Raw genomic sequence first — 18,391 nt, 5'->3', positions numbered from 1 at the left:
CGACCAGTGAGCTGAGATAAGCTATATGCGATGATCCAGGTGAAGAGGTTCAGAGCTTGCGGTAGGAATCCGGGGATACGGAGAAAAATAAGTCCGATATGCTCTGGGTTGAATCGCGTTGTGCAGACTGGCAGGAGTTGTCCGGGCTAAAGGTTAGCTGATGACCTCTAGCAGTGGCTAGCTGACTACTAACTAGTAGCTACTTTGCTAGTAGCTAGTTAGCTGGCTAGCTTCTGTTGGGGGTTCCGGTTCTAAAGTAAAGAAAATAGCAGATCCATACCACATGGGGTGAGGCGGGTTGCAGGATAGTATGTTGAAGTTGATATATATATTTGTTTTAAATATGCAAAGAAAAAAAAAATTATATACACGGGACACGACAAGACCAAAAGACGCCTGACTGCTATGCCATCTTGGATAGCCTTAGCGTGTCTTTACCTATGGGCCCAGGGCTATTAATAGTTGACTAATAGTGTGGCTCTGAGGGTCAGAGAGATTAGATTCACTTAAAAGGGAGAGGAGAAAATCCTGGCTCAGCTTAAATAGTTTATCAATACCCTCAGCATGGAGCACAGTACACAGGAGAGGAGCTGATAATTACTGTTGCCATGGGGGACCCTGATACTACTGTAGGATCAGTCACTGACAGCCTGACACAGCCTACTGTGTGGAGTTAGGCCTAGTTGAAAATGTTCAACTGTCAATTTACATTCACCTCCCAGAAAACTCAAAATAGCATTGTGTTAAGAGTGTGTGGGATACTTACAGTAGATCAACTATGATAAATTTTTTAGATGTGTGTTTGTGCCAAGTTGTCAACTCCAAATAGCATTATGATTCATAACATTGACCGTGGAACACCTAGAGTAGGGAATACTTTAAGATTATTTATTTTTTAAATCCACATCCTTTGTTACCATTGGGCATTTCCATCGAAAAGGACCCCTGAGCACCAGCATATCAAATTGGGTGTCAAATTGGGAAATTAAGGCAAAGATAAATTTTTCAACCATTGTCCATCTTAAAAATTAGGCATGACTAAAGGCTTTAATTTCTGGATAAACAGATGGAAAAGGGTTCTTAGAAAACAACTACCAGTCAGAAATATAACAAAACACAATGTTGAATTAAAGACCTCTGTCAACTAATATCAACACATTTTGTTGGGGATAAGGTTTAACTTAAGTTTAAGAAATATTGCCTTGTAATTCAGTTACCAAAAAATGTTTAAGATATTTTCTCATTTCTCTCCCCTAATGAGGGAGAATAAAAGTTCAAAAGTAACAAGTAATGGTAGACCAACAAATTAGTTAGTGCTTTTACTGATATCATTTCTTTAAATTAAGTGATTAAAACTCAATACTGTTACCAAATTGGTAACGGAATTACCAAAAAATATCTGTAAAAAGGAATTATTGCAACTGAATTGGCTACAATGGGAATTTATAGTAGTCACAAACCCACAGTTGGGTCACCTGCATTAGCACAATGACTGGAAGTCTATGGTATCTACTAGATGGACCGGAGTGGACCAAGTTTGGATAGCACAGTGAGTATGGCCCAGTAGTGTACAGTAAAGAAAAGTAGAGTATATTGTACTGTACTCTACTTAACTCTACTGTATTGTAAAGCACTGAACTCTACTATGCAGCACTGTGATGTCCAAACTTGTGAAACATCAGGAGAATGACATTCATAATTATGCATTTGTGTGTAGTACGTAACAGGGAGCCATTAGGGCTGTGACGGTTGTTGAATTGACTGTTATGGATGAAGACCATAATGAAAATAAATTAACCATCAAAACTGTTTAAATGATATATATTTATATTAATATTACTACTACTTTTATCCCCCATGTAGATTTAGCTAACAGTCTATTACATGTTCTACATCTCCTCTTTCCAACTGTCCTTTGATGCTGGAGCAGCTGATCTTCTAGATGGGCCTGAGTGTAGTGTGTTACAGGCCATGGGTGGACATTCCTTTATACAATGCACATTTTCATTACTTAAAATTGACTTCATTACTTAAAATTAACCGATCTTCTTTAAAAAAATGTTGGTTGTGTCTGACTATTCATTAATCATTGAACAGCAGTCAACAAGGTTGTTCTGGCTCTGAGGCCTATAATGCGCTAACGTTGTGTCAAATAGACAATGCGCAAATCCTCTCCAAACTGGCATGGTTTAATTTGATACAGAATATTTTCTTAATTTCTAGACTAACAAACGCTGATCAGGCCTGGTCCTGGCCAATATGACGCCCTAGGCGAGACAAAAAAGTGCCGACCTCATATCCTGGAAAACTAAAATACTAGCATAGGCTATACAGTGTCAGCCTGCAATGCACTTTTATGAATGCCCATATTGCAACCTACCATTTCTAAAACAGCCAATTTACCACAAATCCCTGTCATTTGGTTACATTCATTTCTATTAACGCATGTATTCATTACAGCAATTTACCATTCTCATTCACGGAGTGGAACCCTTGTTTGCAGAGTTCACAACCTGTTACACTTGTGAGAAACAAGTTTTGGTTTATTTCATACCATCATTTACGCGCTCCATGTGAGCAATGTCACAAACCGGCTCAAAGCCCGCAACAAAAAGGGACACAACGTGGAGATAAGGAATAACAAAATATATTTATTAACTAAAGTAAACTAAATACAATTAACAATGGTGTGTGTAGTCAGTAATCAGTAGTGTAAGTGAGTGGTTGTGTGCATTAATGTGATAATGAGGGGTGTTGAAAGGTGCAAACAAAACAGCCACAAAAATGCCCCAATCAAAATACATCAGTGTGTCTGCATGGAGTCTCAATGAATGGGGAAGTGGTGCATTTATCCTGGGACACACTGTCGTGGGTGATGTTGGCTTCTGCCGACTGGTCGAGCACCGGTACACACTACCAAGTGCACTATTTTCCAGATGTTGCCCTACCGGAGTTACACAGTAATAGAGTCACCGCTAAAAAAACGTTTAACAATTTGTTTTTATTTTTAAATAGCGTCGCTGCTATTAGCATCACGACTGACATTTGGACCAGCTATATCAGCCCCATGAGCATCCTGAGTCTGACAGCACAAGTGGGTCGTCGAGGATTTCGTACTGAGGAAAGTCGTATTGCATGCTCAGGAATGTGCTGGATGTCAAACCGCTGCTGCCATTTCAATGGCATTTGAGAACATGAACACACTTTCTGGTCAGTGTGTGTGTGTAACCTTTATTTAACTAGGCAAGTCAGTTAAAAACAAATTCTTATTTACAAATGACGGCCTAGCCCGCCCAAACCCGGACTCCCTATGGGACTCCCAATCACGGTCGGATGTGATACAGCCTGGATTCGAACCAGGGACTGTAGTGACGCCTCTTGCACTGAGATGCAGTGCCTTAACACACACACGGACACAGCGGTTAATTATTTAGCTGTACTTGAATGTTTAAAAAGGCCACCGTTTTTTTTATTTTTATAAATCGGTATCGTTTTTTCCACCTAAGGAAAATATCAGATATTGGTATCGGCCAAAAATGTCATATCGGTGCATGACTACTTCATACTATAGAATAGGAGTCCCTTCATACTTTGTCAAATCATTATCTTTCGGAAAGCCTAACGTAGGCCTAGGTTTGTAAATACGTTTTAAGGGAGAAATATTTGCTCGCGTCCGACATACGCTGGCGGCTTTACAGCGGTGTGCGTGTGAGTTAGCTGATTCTCTCTATAGGCCTATATGTCCATTCAGAAAGTTTCCTAAAGTAGCCTGTCTGGACTCCATCTCTTTAATAAGAATCAAACGCTCCTGTCATGTACGCTACATTCTTTCTCTCATTTCGGCGTTCTCTCGTCGAAGAACATTTGCCAATGACATCGAATGATCGCAGCAGCAGGGTGTGTGACATTATGCAAATATTTCGAGAAAAGTGGGAGAAAACCATTCAAACGGAGACCGATGGGTTTTGTACATCAAAATAGGATGTGTATTAAAAAAAATGATATGCAGAAAAGCCAACAGACAAGCACAAGGTAGGCATATCTTGATGTTGACTCAGTTTTTAATTTGTATTTTATTTAACCTTTATTTAGCCAAGCAAGTCAGTTAAGAACAAATTCTTATTTACAATGACGGCCTACCATTTTGTCTCCGTGTTAATACAAAAACGCAACAGATCCTCTCAAACCTGGAATTTCGTAATTTGTTGATTCATAAGTAATAGCCTGAATAATAATAATAATAATAATAATAATAAAGACAGGCCATGATAATAATAAAGTGTAATGGCTTGTTTCAAATAAGTTTTTATTGAGACGCATATCCATGTAAACAAGTGTACAAACAGAATTGTGACCTTTCCTATTCCTACTACAAGTAACGTAACCTAGCTTGTAACTTTTGCCCTTGCCAACTGGTCCTGGTACAGTTTTACTGTTAAGATCATCCTGCTTAGGTTAGGGCTGATGTACAGAGAACTGTTCTCAAGTCAGATGTTAAACTGCAGTCAGTAACTAGAGCCTTAAACTCAGCAAAGTCCCTATTCGCTTTCAAAAACAGGGCTCTGTGCACTATAGTAACAGAGCAATACTCAACCATGAGGTATCGAAGCCGAACGAACTGCATGCTATTAAGAAATACAGTGCCTTCGGAAAGTATTCAGAACCCTTGATTTTTTTCCACATTTTGTTACGTTACAGCCTTATTCTAAAATGTATTTAATATCCCCCCCCCCCCCCCCTCAATCTACACACAATACCCCATAATGACAAAGCAAAAACAGATTTTTAGCAATGTTTGCTAATTTATACAAAATCAAAAACTGAAATATTACATTTTCATAACTATTCAGACCCTTTACTCAGTACTTTGCTGAAGCACCTTCGGCAGCGATTCGGCAGCGATTACAGCCTCGAGTCTTCTTGGGTATTACGCTACAAGCTTAGCACACCTGTATTTGGGGAGTTTCTCCCATTCATCTCCGCAAATCCTCTCAAGTTCTGTCAGGTTGGATGGGGAGCGTTGCTGCACAGCTATTTTCAGGTCTTTCCAGAGATGTTAGATCGGGTTCAAGTCCAGGCTCCGCCTGGGCCACTCAAGGACATTCAGAGACTTGTTCTGAAGCCACTCCTGCGTTGTCTTGGCTGTGTGCTTACGGTTGTTGTCCTGTTGGAAGGTGAACCGTCACCCCAGTCGGAGGTCCTGAACACTCTGGAGGAGGTTGTCAGCAAGGATCTCTGTACTCTGTTCATCTTTCCTTCGATCCCGTCTTGTCTCCCAGTCACTGCCGCTGATAAAAACATCCCCACAGCATGATGCTGCCACTACTATGCTTCACTGTAGGGATGGTGCCAGGTTTCCTCCAGACGTGAGGCTTGGCATTCAGGTCAAAGAGTTCAATCTTGGTTTCATCAGATCAGAAAATCTTGGTTTCTCATAGTCTCTTCAGGTGCCTTTTGGCAAACTCCAGCTGTGGCAAATAACACAGTCTACCATGAGTATGACAAAACATTTATTTTTACTGCTCTAATTACATTTGTGACCCGTTTATAATAGCAATAAGGCACCTCAGGGGTCAATGGTATATGGCTGTATCCAGGCACTCTGCATTGTGTCGTGCTTAATAGCACTTAGCTACGGTATATTGGCCATATACCACACACTCTTGGGCCTTATTGGTTAAATAGAACCCATTGCTCTCCATGGTTGTGAGGTCTGGGGTTCACTCACCAACCAAGAATTCACAAAATGGGACAAACACCCGATTGAGACTCTGCAAAAATATCCTTCAGGTACAATGCAAAATCCTAAACAATGCATGCAGAGCAAAATTAGGAAATACCTGCTAATTATCAAAATCCAGAAAAAAAGCTGTTATATTCTACAACCACCTAAAAGGCAGTGATACTCACACATTCCACCATAAAATCCCTCACCTACAAATAGATACACCTAGAGATAGTGTTGTCATGATACCAGTATCACGATACTACGACACCAGCTTTTCCTTGGAAAAAAAACACGAAGCAGACTAAACTCTATGGTCCTTTAAAACCTACTTTGGTAAAATAGTGTGCTATAGCATGCAACAAAGAAATGTACGTCTGGGTGAAAACACAAGGCTGTTAATCATCATTAGGATTGTTTTCCTCAAGACATTGAGTTTGCTTCATATTTTGTTTCCTTTGCTTCCTTATTTCCTAGTATCGTGATACTGATATCATGACACATATCATGACACCCTCACCAGCTGGTTCTGGGGCTCTGTTCACACACACACACACACACACACACTCCACCAAGCCCCTGGCAGCAACACAATTAGAATCAAACAAACAACTATTTGACACTGGAAATAATCAACTAAAAAAAAAAGAGCAAACTAAAATGTTAATTGGCCCTAAACAGAGAATACACAGTAGCAGAATAACTGACCACTATTTGACCCAAAATGAAGAAAACCCTTGACTGTGTACAGACCGAGTGAGCATAGCCTTGCTTTTAAGAGAGGCCGCCATAGGCAGACCTGGCTCTCGAGAGAAGACTGTGCCCACTGCCCACAAAATGAGGTGGAAACTGAGCTGCCCTTCCTTACCTCCAGCCAAAGGTATGACCATATTAGAGACATTTTTCACACAGGTCACACAGACCACAAGAATTTGAAAACAAATCAAACATTGATAAACTCCCATATCTGTTAGGCGAAATACCACAATGTGCACAAAAGCAAGATTTGTGACCCGTTGCCATGAACAGAGCAACCAGTGGAGCACAAACATTGTAAATACCACCAATATTTATGTTTCCTTATCTTCCCCTACTATTCATACTACAACTATTTGCACATTGTTAAAAACACTGTAAATTGAGGATAATAACATTTGAAATATTTGTATCCTTTTGAAAATGTAATGTTAATTAATGTTTTTCTCAATTTTGTTTATTTCACTTGCTTTGGCAGAGTAAACATATGTTTACCCATGCCAATAACAACCCTTTAAATTGTATTAGATAGAGAGGGAGGCAGAGCAAGAGACAGATAAGGAGGCAGAGAGAGAGAACGCGAGAGAGAGAGAACGCGAGAGAGAGAGAACGCGAGAGAGAGAGAACGCGAGAGAGAGAGAACGCGAGAGAGAGAGAGAACACGAGAGAGAGAGAACGCACGAGAGAGGCTGCAAGCCAGGCCCCAAAACCAAATCCAGGGGTTATTAGAGTCAAGAGACGTTTTCTGGAGCCTGAAGCCTAGCTGCCTGGTGAGGCCACATGGACATTCAACCTCCGAAACCAGAAGACATGGTCTGTGTTCCAAATAGCAAAAGTAGTGCACTATAAAGGGAGTAGGGTGCCATTTGGGACAGACATGGTTCCAGCGGCAGCAAGCAGCCAGGGCCTGGGGGGACATATGAGACATTACTCACCACATCTATAGGACTACAGAGAGAAACACACTTTAAAACATATTACTAAACCACAGGACAGTTATTTGGTGTATAAACAAAGATGAGTTGCCCATTTTCAATAACAAATGCCACATTCACTCGCTCAACCATACTCAAACTAAACTGCATCACTAAAAATAGACCTACTATGATGTCCCAGCCCAGGAGCAACAAAACAACAATTGTTAGCCTCTGTCAGCTGACCTGGGCTAGCAGAGTGAATGGAGCTGACTGACAACACTAGGCTCTGTAGAACTGTGTCACTGACTAACCACGAGGTAGCTTTGTGACCTAGCTAGCTGGCTACAACAGAACAGGGTTACTTGGATCACTGAACAACATAAGTTAGGCTACACCCTGCCACCAGCCAAAGAATGGTCCCCATGGCAACGTGCTATCGAGAGGGTAAATTAATACTTTATAGGGGGTGTTGCTGGCCTTCTCAACACTCAATCAGCTTGGAGAGGAGGTTGAGTTTGTTAATGTTAGCAACAGTTGGCCGCTCAGGGCTCACAAGATAATGGATATCGAATAGAGATGAAAGGATAGGACTTGTGCACAACCTAATAGCTATAATGCCTATTGGTGTGAAGTAGCCTACTGTTGCGGTCAGGTTTTACAAGATGTTGTACAAAGATGAGCTGAGCCCACTTCTGATCTGTCAATTTCAGTGTCAAATGGATCTACCACAGAGTTCAACAAAGCAAATTATTACAAGAACTGACAAACGCATACTTCACTGACACCCAACCCTTTGGGAAACTAAGGAACTGAAGAATGTCTTGTGGTTTTAAACAACTCTGCTGAGATGTGCAACCTGTCTGTGACAAGCTGTGGCTAGACTCCTTACTCAATCATCTCACCACTCTGCTTGAAAAGGCCCCATCTTATCATCACGAATGTACAGATCTAATCCCACTATCACCATAGAGGCACCTCACCAGCTTCTATCTGTCTGAGGCGTTCAAGAACTTGGGAGCTCAAATCAAGAAACGAGAACAGGTAAGGATTCACAGTCTTTGACACAGTTACTTCCCTTGCGTTGGTCACGCCAGTATTTTTTCACCCATTCACTCTTCTTAGAAACAGCACTTCTCTGGGGGCCATTTCCTGTTTGTTGAAGAATGAGAGATTTCCTCAGAGTGGCTGACTGCTGAACACAGTGTTCTGCTCCGGCACAATCACAGGAACAGGCTAAGGGCCCTCGTCTATCACACACATTCACATGCACGCTTGTAGCTTGCACACAAACAGATCCACACACACACACACGTCTGCTTTCCGCATCACACACACACTCCTGATTTACTGTTAGTCAAATACAGTGAATAAATGTTGAGTATTCCAGCAGTCCTGTCTGTGGACCCTGAGCCAGCAGCACAGCGCTGAAGGAACATTAATGGGATACTCTGTGAGCACTCTCAGGATACGGTTACACAAAACAACATGCCAGGATTAGTCCTAATTGGGGATGGCAACTTGGATGTTTCTCAGTGCTAAATTGCCAATCAAATGATGCCAGTGGGACAAAAAGTACAGAGTAGCTTAGCCTTGCAGATCTTTTATAGAATTAGAGCTAGATCCTTTGAACATTGTTTCTCCCCATAGAATTATAAATTGTAGAATGGACATTCAGATTCAAATCTATGTTCCATTCCACAATCCACATATTTGTGGCATTCCCACAGATGATTTCTAGGTGACTTTTTTTATACTTTGACGAGAGCAGAGCAAAATGTCCCAGTCTGAGGTGTTATCTTGGCTGTTTTTCAAACTCTTCAATTGCTTTCTTTGCTAGTAACCTTTCCTCCATCACCCAGGCGGGGCAAAGCAGGGCAGGCCTCTCCTTTTCAAGGGTACTGTTACATGGAGGTTCTATATCTCTCGCCATGGAAAAAAACCTATGGAATTAGAGATCCGATGCCAAGATATTCCCAAAGATAGCACTTCTTTAAAGGGCTGTTCTCTCAAGGGTGGTTCCACTATTGGCAATTAGGCCAGGGTGCCTAGGCTTTGGTTGAGTGAGGCAATGGTGCCTGGTCTGATTAATCAGGCTCTAATACACAATTAATTGGTATATACAAACTGCAACTACTGCCTGCTAAATTTTGTAATTGTTCCTTACAAGTCAGAATGTAGAAAAAAATAAAAATAAACTTACTCTACCAATTGTCTGTCCTTCAGCTGCTCGAAATGAGAAAATATTGTTCTTATTTTTTTTCTTTTTCTTAAAAATACATATCTACAATTCAAAACAACAAAAGGTTTCCTCCCCTGATTGAGAATATAAATGTTTTATTGTCATGGCATAAACATAAAACAAACTTTACCTCGTGACAAACCAAACCAAATGCTACCGGCTCTCTAAGTCAGGTAAACAATACTTTCCTGTGGACATGTTGCCTCAAATTGAGCAGCTGAAGGACAAACCACACAGACAACCGGTAGAGTAGGCCTTCAACATTCTGGGTTGTACAATACATTTACACAATTTACAGGCATTAATTGCAGATGGTATATACCAATTAATTGTGTATTACAGACTGATTAATCAGACTATATTGTGCCATACTTACCTTTTTTATTTTACCTTTATTTAACTAGGCAAGTCAGTTAAGAACAAATTCTTATTTTCAATGACGGCCTAGGAACTGCCTGTTCAGGGGCAGAACGACAGATGGACCTTGTCAGCTCGGGGATTTGAACTTGCAACCTTCCGGTTACTAGTCCAATGCTCTACTAGGCTACCCTGCCGGCCCATCTCAAGCATTATGTAGCTTGTTTAATGCGTTAAATCTTGCGGACTGTCATTTTGTGTGCCAAATGCAACTCCAGAGGGTTTGAATCAGCAGTTTTGTGTTTAGCCTGAGTGAAAGTGGAATGGAAGAGCATGGCATGACTCCATTATTTGATCATGTGAAGTATCCCCTACATAAATACTAGAGGTGGAACTGTTCTGGGGGCCTTTAATAACACACCTGTGCTGTCTTGAGCCACACAAATGTAAATAAGGATGTTAGCTCTTGGTCGTCAGCATCAGTTGATCAAACTTGATTGTCCTGGCTGCCTCAGCAGATTAGGCTGACATGGCATTGAAGTGACATGGCCTGGCAACAGAGTTGGAGGACTGGTGACTCCCTGATCTACTGGAATCTGTGCACACACACAAACACCAGGAAAAATAGCCTGAATCTCTACTTTAATGTCAGTTAGATTGGGGACAATAAGTTGAATAACAGCTGTTGCAAGGCATGCACTTTCCTATACCATGTAGCTCCAGCAGCTGCCATTTGTTGCTAGGTCATGTGAAGTAGTGCATCACCACAGTGCTTGGATAAGAGCTGTCAAATATCTTCAGCTTGCTCAGCAGTAGGAGGTGCAAATCTGCCTGTTACCGATGTAAAATGTGCGGAATGCATCCTGGAGATTAGATGCTAAATTCACCATGAAACTAATTGGAAACGTTTAGACTTACAGTCATGTAACAAACCGTTATACAGAAACGTGTGAACAGTTTAGGAAACTTCAGCACTCTTTCCTTGATGAATAATACTCCAGATAAATGGGACAATAACATTAGATCTAGGATTAAAGCCTTGACGTTACCAGCTGTTGGTACAAAACATTTTTTTATTCATTACAACGATATATAAAATCAAAAGACAGAACTTGCTAGCTAACAAATTGCTAGCTTGTTAACAATTTAGCAACAGCTAATGTTACTTGCCTGCCAACTGTTTGGTTGGCGAGTTGTTTCATCCGATTGAACTGTTTCTTCATTTTGCGTCCTTCTCCAGTGGAGTCGTGCTACTTTTTAGAGCTGGAAAAGTAAATCCTGCCTGTGATGTGCTTCATCAGACAAGAGTCCTTTTGTTGGCCATGAAGTTCACAATATAGCCAACTAACAGTCAGTAGCTTTGTGTCGAAGATTAGCTTGCAGCTAGCTAAAGCTATGAACCAATTAAAATAGCTAGTCACTTTTTAGCTAGCTAGTTTAGGTTAGTCTTCAAGTGGTTGTTTCAGAAAAAAGTTATTCCGTCGCGTGCTGACGACATCATCAAAGCCATGTATTTTATCAAAAAACTAGAAAACCATCCAGAGTTCCGCTGACTGCTTGCAGCCTTTATGCTGAATATCTATCTGACTAACCAAAGTCGAACGCTTTTCCCAACCAGCTAGCTAGCAGCACACCTCTCTCTTTGCCAGCACAAGCTGATGATGGCGTTGAATGGGTGGCAGGAAGAATACGTTGCAAAAGCATCCATCTACAGCCATCCCCAGCACTGTTAAATGTGCTGCTGACTGTGGGGCTTGGGATAGTTTACGAAAGTCATCTTGCTCGCTCCAGTGACACAATTCAGTAATGCATAATTTGCACTGACCTCTGGATTCGTTTTTTTTATCATGAAGATGTTGAATATGCCAACATTACGCAGCAAAATGTACACATAGCTATTAAAACAATCAGTTTAGTTGAAATATCAAACTGTTGTTCAATGACACACATAATCAGTTGTTGACATCAGGCCTCGTCTTCATCAACAACAATTTATCATCAACTTTCACTCCCTAATCGCCTAGCTCATAGCGGCACGCGTGCCTACCAGTGACGTCTCAATACACGTCTATTTACGTTGAACCTTATAATGGACTGTTTTGCAGATAGATGGACATGTGATGTCATCTGATTCCTCACGATTAATGTAAAACAATTTAATTAATTTAAATAATCTTAAAGTAGATCAAATAAGATAAGAAAAATAGAAGGTTTTACTGATAAAGTTCCACACGCACTGTCGTGGATGCAAGGTCCGATCACTTCTGACACCAATGTAATGAAACAGGCAGGGAGCAGGTCACGTGCCCTCGACCTTCTAGCCCGAGGTCCGGCGCGCTATCGACTGTGCCGCAAAAGCATGCTGAACGGCAAAGTCGATTTCCGCGCTTATAAACCCAGGGTCGTTATAATATAAATAAAGGGGGCATATAAACCATACATAAAGAACCAAAAATAAAGGACACCATAAATAAAGGATAAATAAAGGGAGCATATAAGCAGACAATGAAAACTCTTACAATATTCAATGATTACATTTCTCAAAAACAGGTTTTAGGCTACATGTGCACCACCAAATCAGAACAGTAGGTGAAATTAAGAGATGAAAATAGACCAAATTATTAGGGTGAGGCACATGGGCTACTAACAGCTTGCTAAAAAGTACCCAATTGCCATACTTGAGTAAAAGTAAAGATACCTTAATAGAAAATGACTCAACTAAAAGTCACCCAGTAAAATACTACTTGAGTAAAAAGTTTAAATGTATTTGGTTTAAAATATACTTAAGTATCAAAAGTAAATGTAATTGCCAAAATATACTTAAGTATAAAAATTAAAAGTATAAATCATTTAAAATGTCTTACGCAAACCAGACGGCATCATTTTCTTGTTTTTTATTTATTTACGGATAGCCAGAGGCACAATTCAACACTCAGACATAATTTACAGACAAAGCATGTGTTAAGTGAGTCCACCAGATCAGAGGCAGTAGGGATGACCAGGGATGTTCTCTAGATAAGCGCGTGAATTAGACCATTTTCCTGTCCTGCTAATCATTCAAAATGAAACGAGTACTTTTGGGTTTCAGGGAAAGTGTATGGAGTAAAAAGTACATTTTTCTTTAGGAATGTAGTGAAGTAAAAGTAAAAGTTGTCAAAAATATAAATAGTAAAGTAAAGTACAGATACCCTAAAAAACTACTTAAGTAGTACTTTAAAGTATTTTTACTTAAGTACTTTACACTACTGCACTTAGTATTACTTTCTTAGCTACAGTATACATATCTTCCTGGCATATTACATAATTTATGCAGCAGCATTCAAGACATGTTTGGGCTCACCGTTGTGCTGTGCTCAGTTGAACAGGAAGGTGGCGCGGTGGACCTTAGTGGGCAAATTTTGTCATCAAACTTTGTCATCAAAGTCTGGCATTCTCTAGATTTATTGTGCTTTCAAGACAACCGGGAACTGGGGAAAAAAAGATCAAATCATGATGACGTCAGTGATCTTCAGTTCGTAGCTCTAGAAAGAGGCCAGAGTTCTCGATTTACAATTCCGAGTTGGATGAAAGTTCAAAACGTATTTTCACAGTCGTAGCTCGTTTTTCCAGTTGTCTTGAACTCACTTTGCAGTTCTGAGTTAACAGTTGTTATGAGCGTGCCACAAATCATGCTTCATTGACAGCATGGCCAATGTTAAATGTTTATAACTTGAAACTAGGAAAATAGAACCTTAATCTTAGACTTGGGACCTCACAGCCACTCCACTGAATAGCAGACTAATGATTGATTTGCAATGCTTGCCGTTAGCCACGGATTCCTTCCAAACCACTCATTGTTGAATTTACGATTTCAAACTTGTTGTGTAATATTTAGGTCCAACGAGCACCGATACGTTTCATCTATAATTTCTCTTCGTTATTTCTCTTCATATGACAAGGATTAAAAAGGATTTTCCAGTAGATTGTCAACTTCATTCATGATGATGACTGCTAGCTAAGATTTTGAAAGTATGATGTTGACATTATCATTCCAATCAAAGCTACTGTAGATATAACGTGATTTGATGTAATTTTATCTAGGGCCAATGACCTTGAGCCTACTTGGATGGGCACTTCTAATGTAACTCTATGGCAGCACTCAAGGAGCTAGAATTTTTTTCGAGCTCTACCCTTTGGCAGTGACGTAGTGTCCTTATGAGTGACAGAACACTGAGCCAATCATTGCGCAAAGCTCCGTATTTTCTGCTGGCTTGCCCCAACACCACAGAAAGCACTGTTCTAGGCTGAAACACCTGCATTTTGGAGCTCCCTTACTCAAGAAAACAAAAAAGAGACCATGTTTGCATGCGGCTTTATTAACTTAATTATATTTATTTATAAAAAAAAAAAAAAAAAAGAACTGATATGTAACATGCCAAAATAATATGTGATAAGTGATATACCAAAATAACATGCAAAACAGACAAGCCTAAAAAGAAATGAATGACGGGTCGCCGCTGGACATAGAATATGCTTGATAGTGTAGCGACCCGCACAGACAGCTGTGTGTTATGTGTTATGCTATTAGTTGGTTGTGTTGTACTTACCAGCACCCAGTGTTCGCGGGGTCGGGCATGCCAATCAACCTGCTATCTGCCAATCATGAGAATGCATGGAATGTTCTGAAGCCGGGCATCCTTGTGGTTGGTGGAGTGGCATGTTTAGCCATTGTTCTCTCTCTTACGTCTGGGGCCTGTTGCACAAAAGTAGAATTAAGACATCCGGGATAAATGACTCAGCTGAGCTCAATGAAGCCAAAACATGTGCGTCCAGGCTTAATTGGTTGCACAAAGACCAAGCCAGGATGAGCAGACACGGATTCATTAAGCCAGGTGAAACCAATCCTGGATAGGTGCGCGCTCACGGCTCACTCAAATAGACCCCGCCACAGATCACAGATTAACTGATTTACCATGGCAACTAGAGCCGCGTACTTTTCCCCGTCGGAAGCACAAATCCTCATGGAGGCATACGAGGAGGTAAAAGATATAATTAAGAAGAAAGGCAACACCGCCACAGTGATAAAGCAAAGAGAAAAAGCGTGGCAAAGTATTGCAGACCGCCTGAATGCGTAAGTAGTGCACAATTACACACTCACCGCTCCGCTGAAACATCACAATTACAATTCAAATATTTAATTCACATCTCCAAAAATGCAGTTGTACTGTAATTATGAAACGGTTAATTTTTTTTATTGAAATGCACTGCAGATATGAGTGAAATTGTGTAAAGTAACTCCATCACACTGTATAAAGCTATGATAAAATGTTTGATATTTTTACTGAAAACAAGACAAAAATACCAAGTAATTTTTTGCAGTATGACTCCATTAAGTGTGTGTGTGTGTGTGTGTGTGTGTGTGTGTGTGTGTGTAGATTAAACATGAACGGGCCAAAACGGACATGGCAGCAGGTCAAAATCAAATACAAGAACATTCTGCAGAATGGTATGGTCCCTGACTAATATTTAACAAAGCACAAGCATATATTGTACCCAGAAGGTGCCTGCTCACACATTGTCTGTACTGTTTTAGCAGTGAAAAAGAATACCCACAGACAAGGCACGGGTGGTGGGTCACCAAAGGCTGACCTTACCCCAGCAGAGGACATGGCCTTGGAGCTAAATAAAGGCAGGCCCGTCTTAGAGGGGATCCCTGGGGGGAAAGAGACGAGCATAGGTTCCTCCCAAGATGCCACCCGCTTCATTCAAGGTATGTCCTTCCATCTCTACATGGGATACAACCACATTCATATTGAATCAATTTGGACTGTCTGACTTTGGTTTACCTATTGCCTTGCAGTGTCTGGCAGCACTGTGTTCCTGTTAGAGCCACCAGCACAAGCACCAGACGATGCTGATCCAGTGAGTACTCCATCAAAGGCATACTGTAGGCCTGGCATGTCTTGTCTACTAGCTTCAATATGAATCCGATTAAATGTGATAGGGTGAAGGCCCCAGTGCAGCAGCAACAGCACATGATGGAGACGATGATGAGGAGGAGACCATCTCTCTGGATTCCAGAAGGCATGAGGTATCATGTTAAGACTGTGAAAGTACTATTTACTCTACAATGGTGAGGAGTCCTCATCAAAATCAAAAAATCTAATTTCTTTTACAGGACCCAGATGCTATACAGTGGGAAAACCAGCCTGGCAACATAGTGCGTATTAATAAAAGGACACCACATCCTGCCAAATTCCAGCTGCGCTAATTGTATTGTGTTCACAGAGCTCACAAGCTATCAGAAAGTTGTATGGCAACCACCTCCGGTGCCAAATAGAACTGGCAGACATAGACATTCAGTACAAGAAGAAAAAGATGGAAAATCTTGCACTGGAGTTCGAAATAAAAAAGAGGACAATTAGGAAACTGGACCTTGAAATAAAAAAACTTGAGAGGGAGGTGAGATATGCCTTCAATGTACACTGTATGCTAACTGTAACACAAATGTATTAATCATTATTTTTCTTTCCTCCCCCAGCTCCAAGAAGATGACACAGCTCAAAATAAAAATTAGGTATATTCTCGTAAAGTCAAGTGAGCCATGACATATGAGCTCTTATTGTGAGCACACAGGACGGTGGCATCTTTCTAAGGTTTTTTTTATTTTCCCAGCAATCAGTACAACCAAGTCATCGTTATAAGGCATCGCCCTCTTTTGCCCACCCCCCCCAGCACCAGGTGTGGCCACTAGCCTATATGAAGGCCCAAAATGGTGTGTTCCTTTCTGCTCTGACAATGGCATGCCCATTCGTGCGAGATGTGGTGGATGAAGAAGCACTTGTGCTGAGGAGAGCCTTCAGGTGAGAAAGGGTCTTCAGGGACCGGTTGGACCCACTGGCCTTCCCTGATGACCATCTATATGAAAGATACAGGTTTTCTGCAGATGGCATCAGGTATCTATGCAGACTACTGGGTCCCAGGATTAAGCACCGCACTGCACGGAGCCATGCACTGAGTGTGGAGCAAATGGTTTGTGTGGCCTTGCGCTTTTTTGCTAGTGGAGCCTTCCTGTACTCAGTGGGGGATGCAGAACAGCTGAACAAGGCCACAATTTGCCGCACAATAAGGAGTGTGTGTCTGGCTATCAAAGCATTAGCAGATGTCTTCATCTCCTTCCCTGGCCACAGAAGACTCTGTGACATCAAAGAGGAGTTCTATAGGATTGCAGGTAAGAGGATCTACAAATTACAGGACAACTGTTAACACATAGTAGGATACTCATTACTTTTTGTGACAGGTTTCCCCAATGTCATTGGTGCAGTGGACTGCACACACATAAGGATAAAAGCCCCCTCAGGTGCCCATGAGGCCGATTTTGTGAATAGGAAATCCTTTCACAGCATTAATGTTCAGGTGAACATAACTTTTTGATATTGTCCATTGACGAACACTCTGCATTGCCAGTGATGTGCATTGATTGGTGTAATATTCCTCATCTTATGATTTCAGATGGTCTGCAATGCTGACTGTGTGATCAGCAATGTTGTGGCAAAATGGCCTGGCTCAGTCCATGACTCCAGAATCTTTCGGGCCTCTGAAATCTATCAGTGCCTATCACAAGGTAAGCCACACAACCCCTATTTATAACCATCATGGCTGTGTCAAGAATATCACTGTGTTTATGAGGTAGTAATGATGAGATTTTGTGTTGACAGGTGAATTCTCTGGTGTGTTGCTGGGAGACAGGGGGTATGGCTGCCAGCCTTTTCTCCTGACACCTTTCACAGACCCCCAGGAAGCACAGCAGGCCTACAACCATGCCCATGCCAGGACCAGGGCCAGAGTTGAAATGACCTTTGGCCTCCTGAAGGCACGCTTTCACTGCCTTCACAAATTAAGGGTCAGCCCTGTTAGGGCATGTGATATTACTGTGGCTTGTGCTGTCCTCCACAATGTGGCCTGCCTGAGGAAGGAGAGGGCCCCCAGAGTGCCACCAGCCATGGACTGGGACAATCCGGCAATCTTCCCTGATGACGACAGTGGTCGGCTGCTGAGGGACCAATATGTGTTGAATTATTTTAGTTAGTATGTGTGCTTTCAATTTTGGTTAAATATGTCCTGCGGTGGCAGAGGAATTTGGGTTTTTTTGGGTTCGTTTTTTGACGAATTTGGCCTCTTATGATGTTTGTGCGGTATACTGTGTGTAATACAAGGCTGCAGGGAGGCTACTGCATCCATTCATTTGTCTGTTCAGTTGATGTGTATGGATTTGTCCTGCATTTATTTTAGTGTGCAGACATGCAGGGTGTGTTATACACATTCAAAGGTCTGTATATGTATCATTTTGTATAATATGCTTAGATTCTGTGCTTTCCATCTTGTAGAGTCACTGTGACTTCAGTTTTGAAAGGAGCT

General features: G+C 41.3%; 2 protein-coding genes across 4 annotated transcripts in view; one reads left to right on the top strand and one right to left on the bottom strand.

Moving 5' to 3' along the window:
- The window catches only part of LOC139381386 (rho GTPase-activating protein 17-like), a 50,083-nt gene extending 38,166 nt beyond the window's left edge, over window positions 1–11,917 (bottom strand). The window contains exon 1 of one of the 3 annotated variants that reach the window (XM_071124870.1): window positions 11,165–11,917. In XM_071124870.1, the coding sequence (XP_070980971.1) occupies window positions 11,165–11,217 (53 nt within the window). In that variant the 5' untranslated portion in view covers window positions 11,218–11,917. The remainder of the gene's footprint in view (window positions 1–11,164) is intronic. The other 2 variants (XM_071124872.1, XM_071124869.1) reach the window with 2 other exon arrangements.
- Window positions 11,918–17,093: 5,176 nt separating this feature from the next.
- On the top strand, window positions 17,094–18,171 carry LOC139381810 (putative nuclease HARBI1). Its single transcript, XM_071125586.1, has 3 exons — window positions 17,094–17,204; window positions 17,486–17,597; window positions 17,692–18,171. Exons 1-3 carry the CDS (start codon window positions 17,136–17,138, stop codon window positions 18,060–18,062), a joined length of 552 nt encoding a protein of 183 aa, XP_070981687.1. The 5' UTR covers window positions 17,094–17,135; the 3' UTR covers window positions 18,063–18,171.
- Window positions 18,172–18,391: the final 220 nt, after the last annotated feature.

Source organism: Oncorhynchus clarkii, chromosome 23, assembly GCF_045791955.1.
Source record: "Oncorhynchus clarkii lewisi isolate Uvic-CL-2024 chromosome 23, UVic_Ocla_1.0, whole genome shotgun sequence".
NCBI classification, from domain to species: domain Eukaryota; kingdom Metazoa; phylum Chordata; class Actinopteri; order Salmoniformes; family Salmonidae; genus Oncorhynchus; species Oncorhynchus clarkii.
Note: the sequence above shows the minus strand (reverse complement) of the source record. Positions and strands in the feature narration are given on the sequence as shown.

Bases quoted from the DNA above. Each gene is read 5' to 3' on its own strand.
- LOC139381810 (XM_071125586.1), top strand. From the start codon at position 17,136: ATGTCTTCATCTCCTTCCCTGGCCACAGAAGACTCTGTGACATCAAAG. The intron at 17,205-17,485 runs GTAAGAGGATCT...TTATGATTTCAG, and splicing joins GGAGTTCTATAGGATTGCAG to ATGGTCTGCAATGCTGACTG. The intron at 17,598-17,691 runs GTAAGCCACACA...TTGTGTTGACAG, and splicing joins CTATCAGTGCCTATCACAAG to GTGAATTCTCTGGTGTGTTG.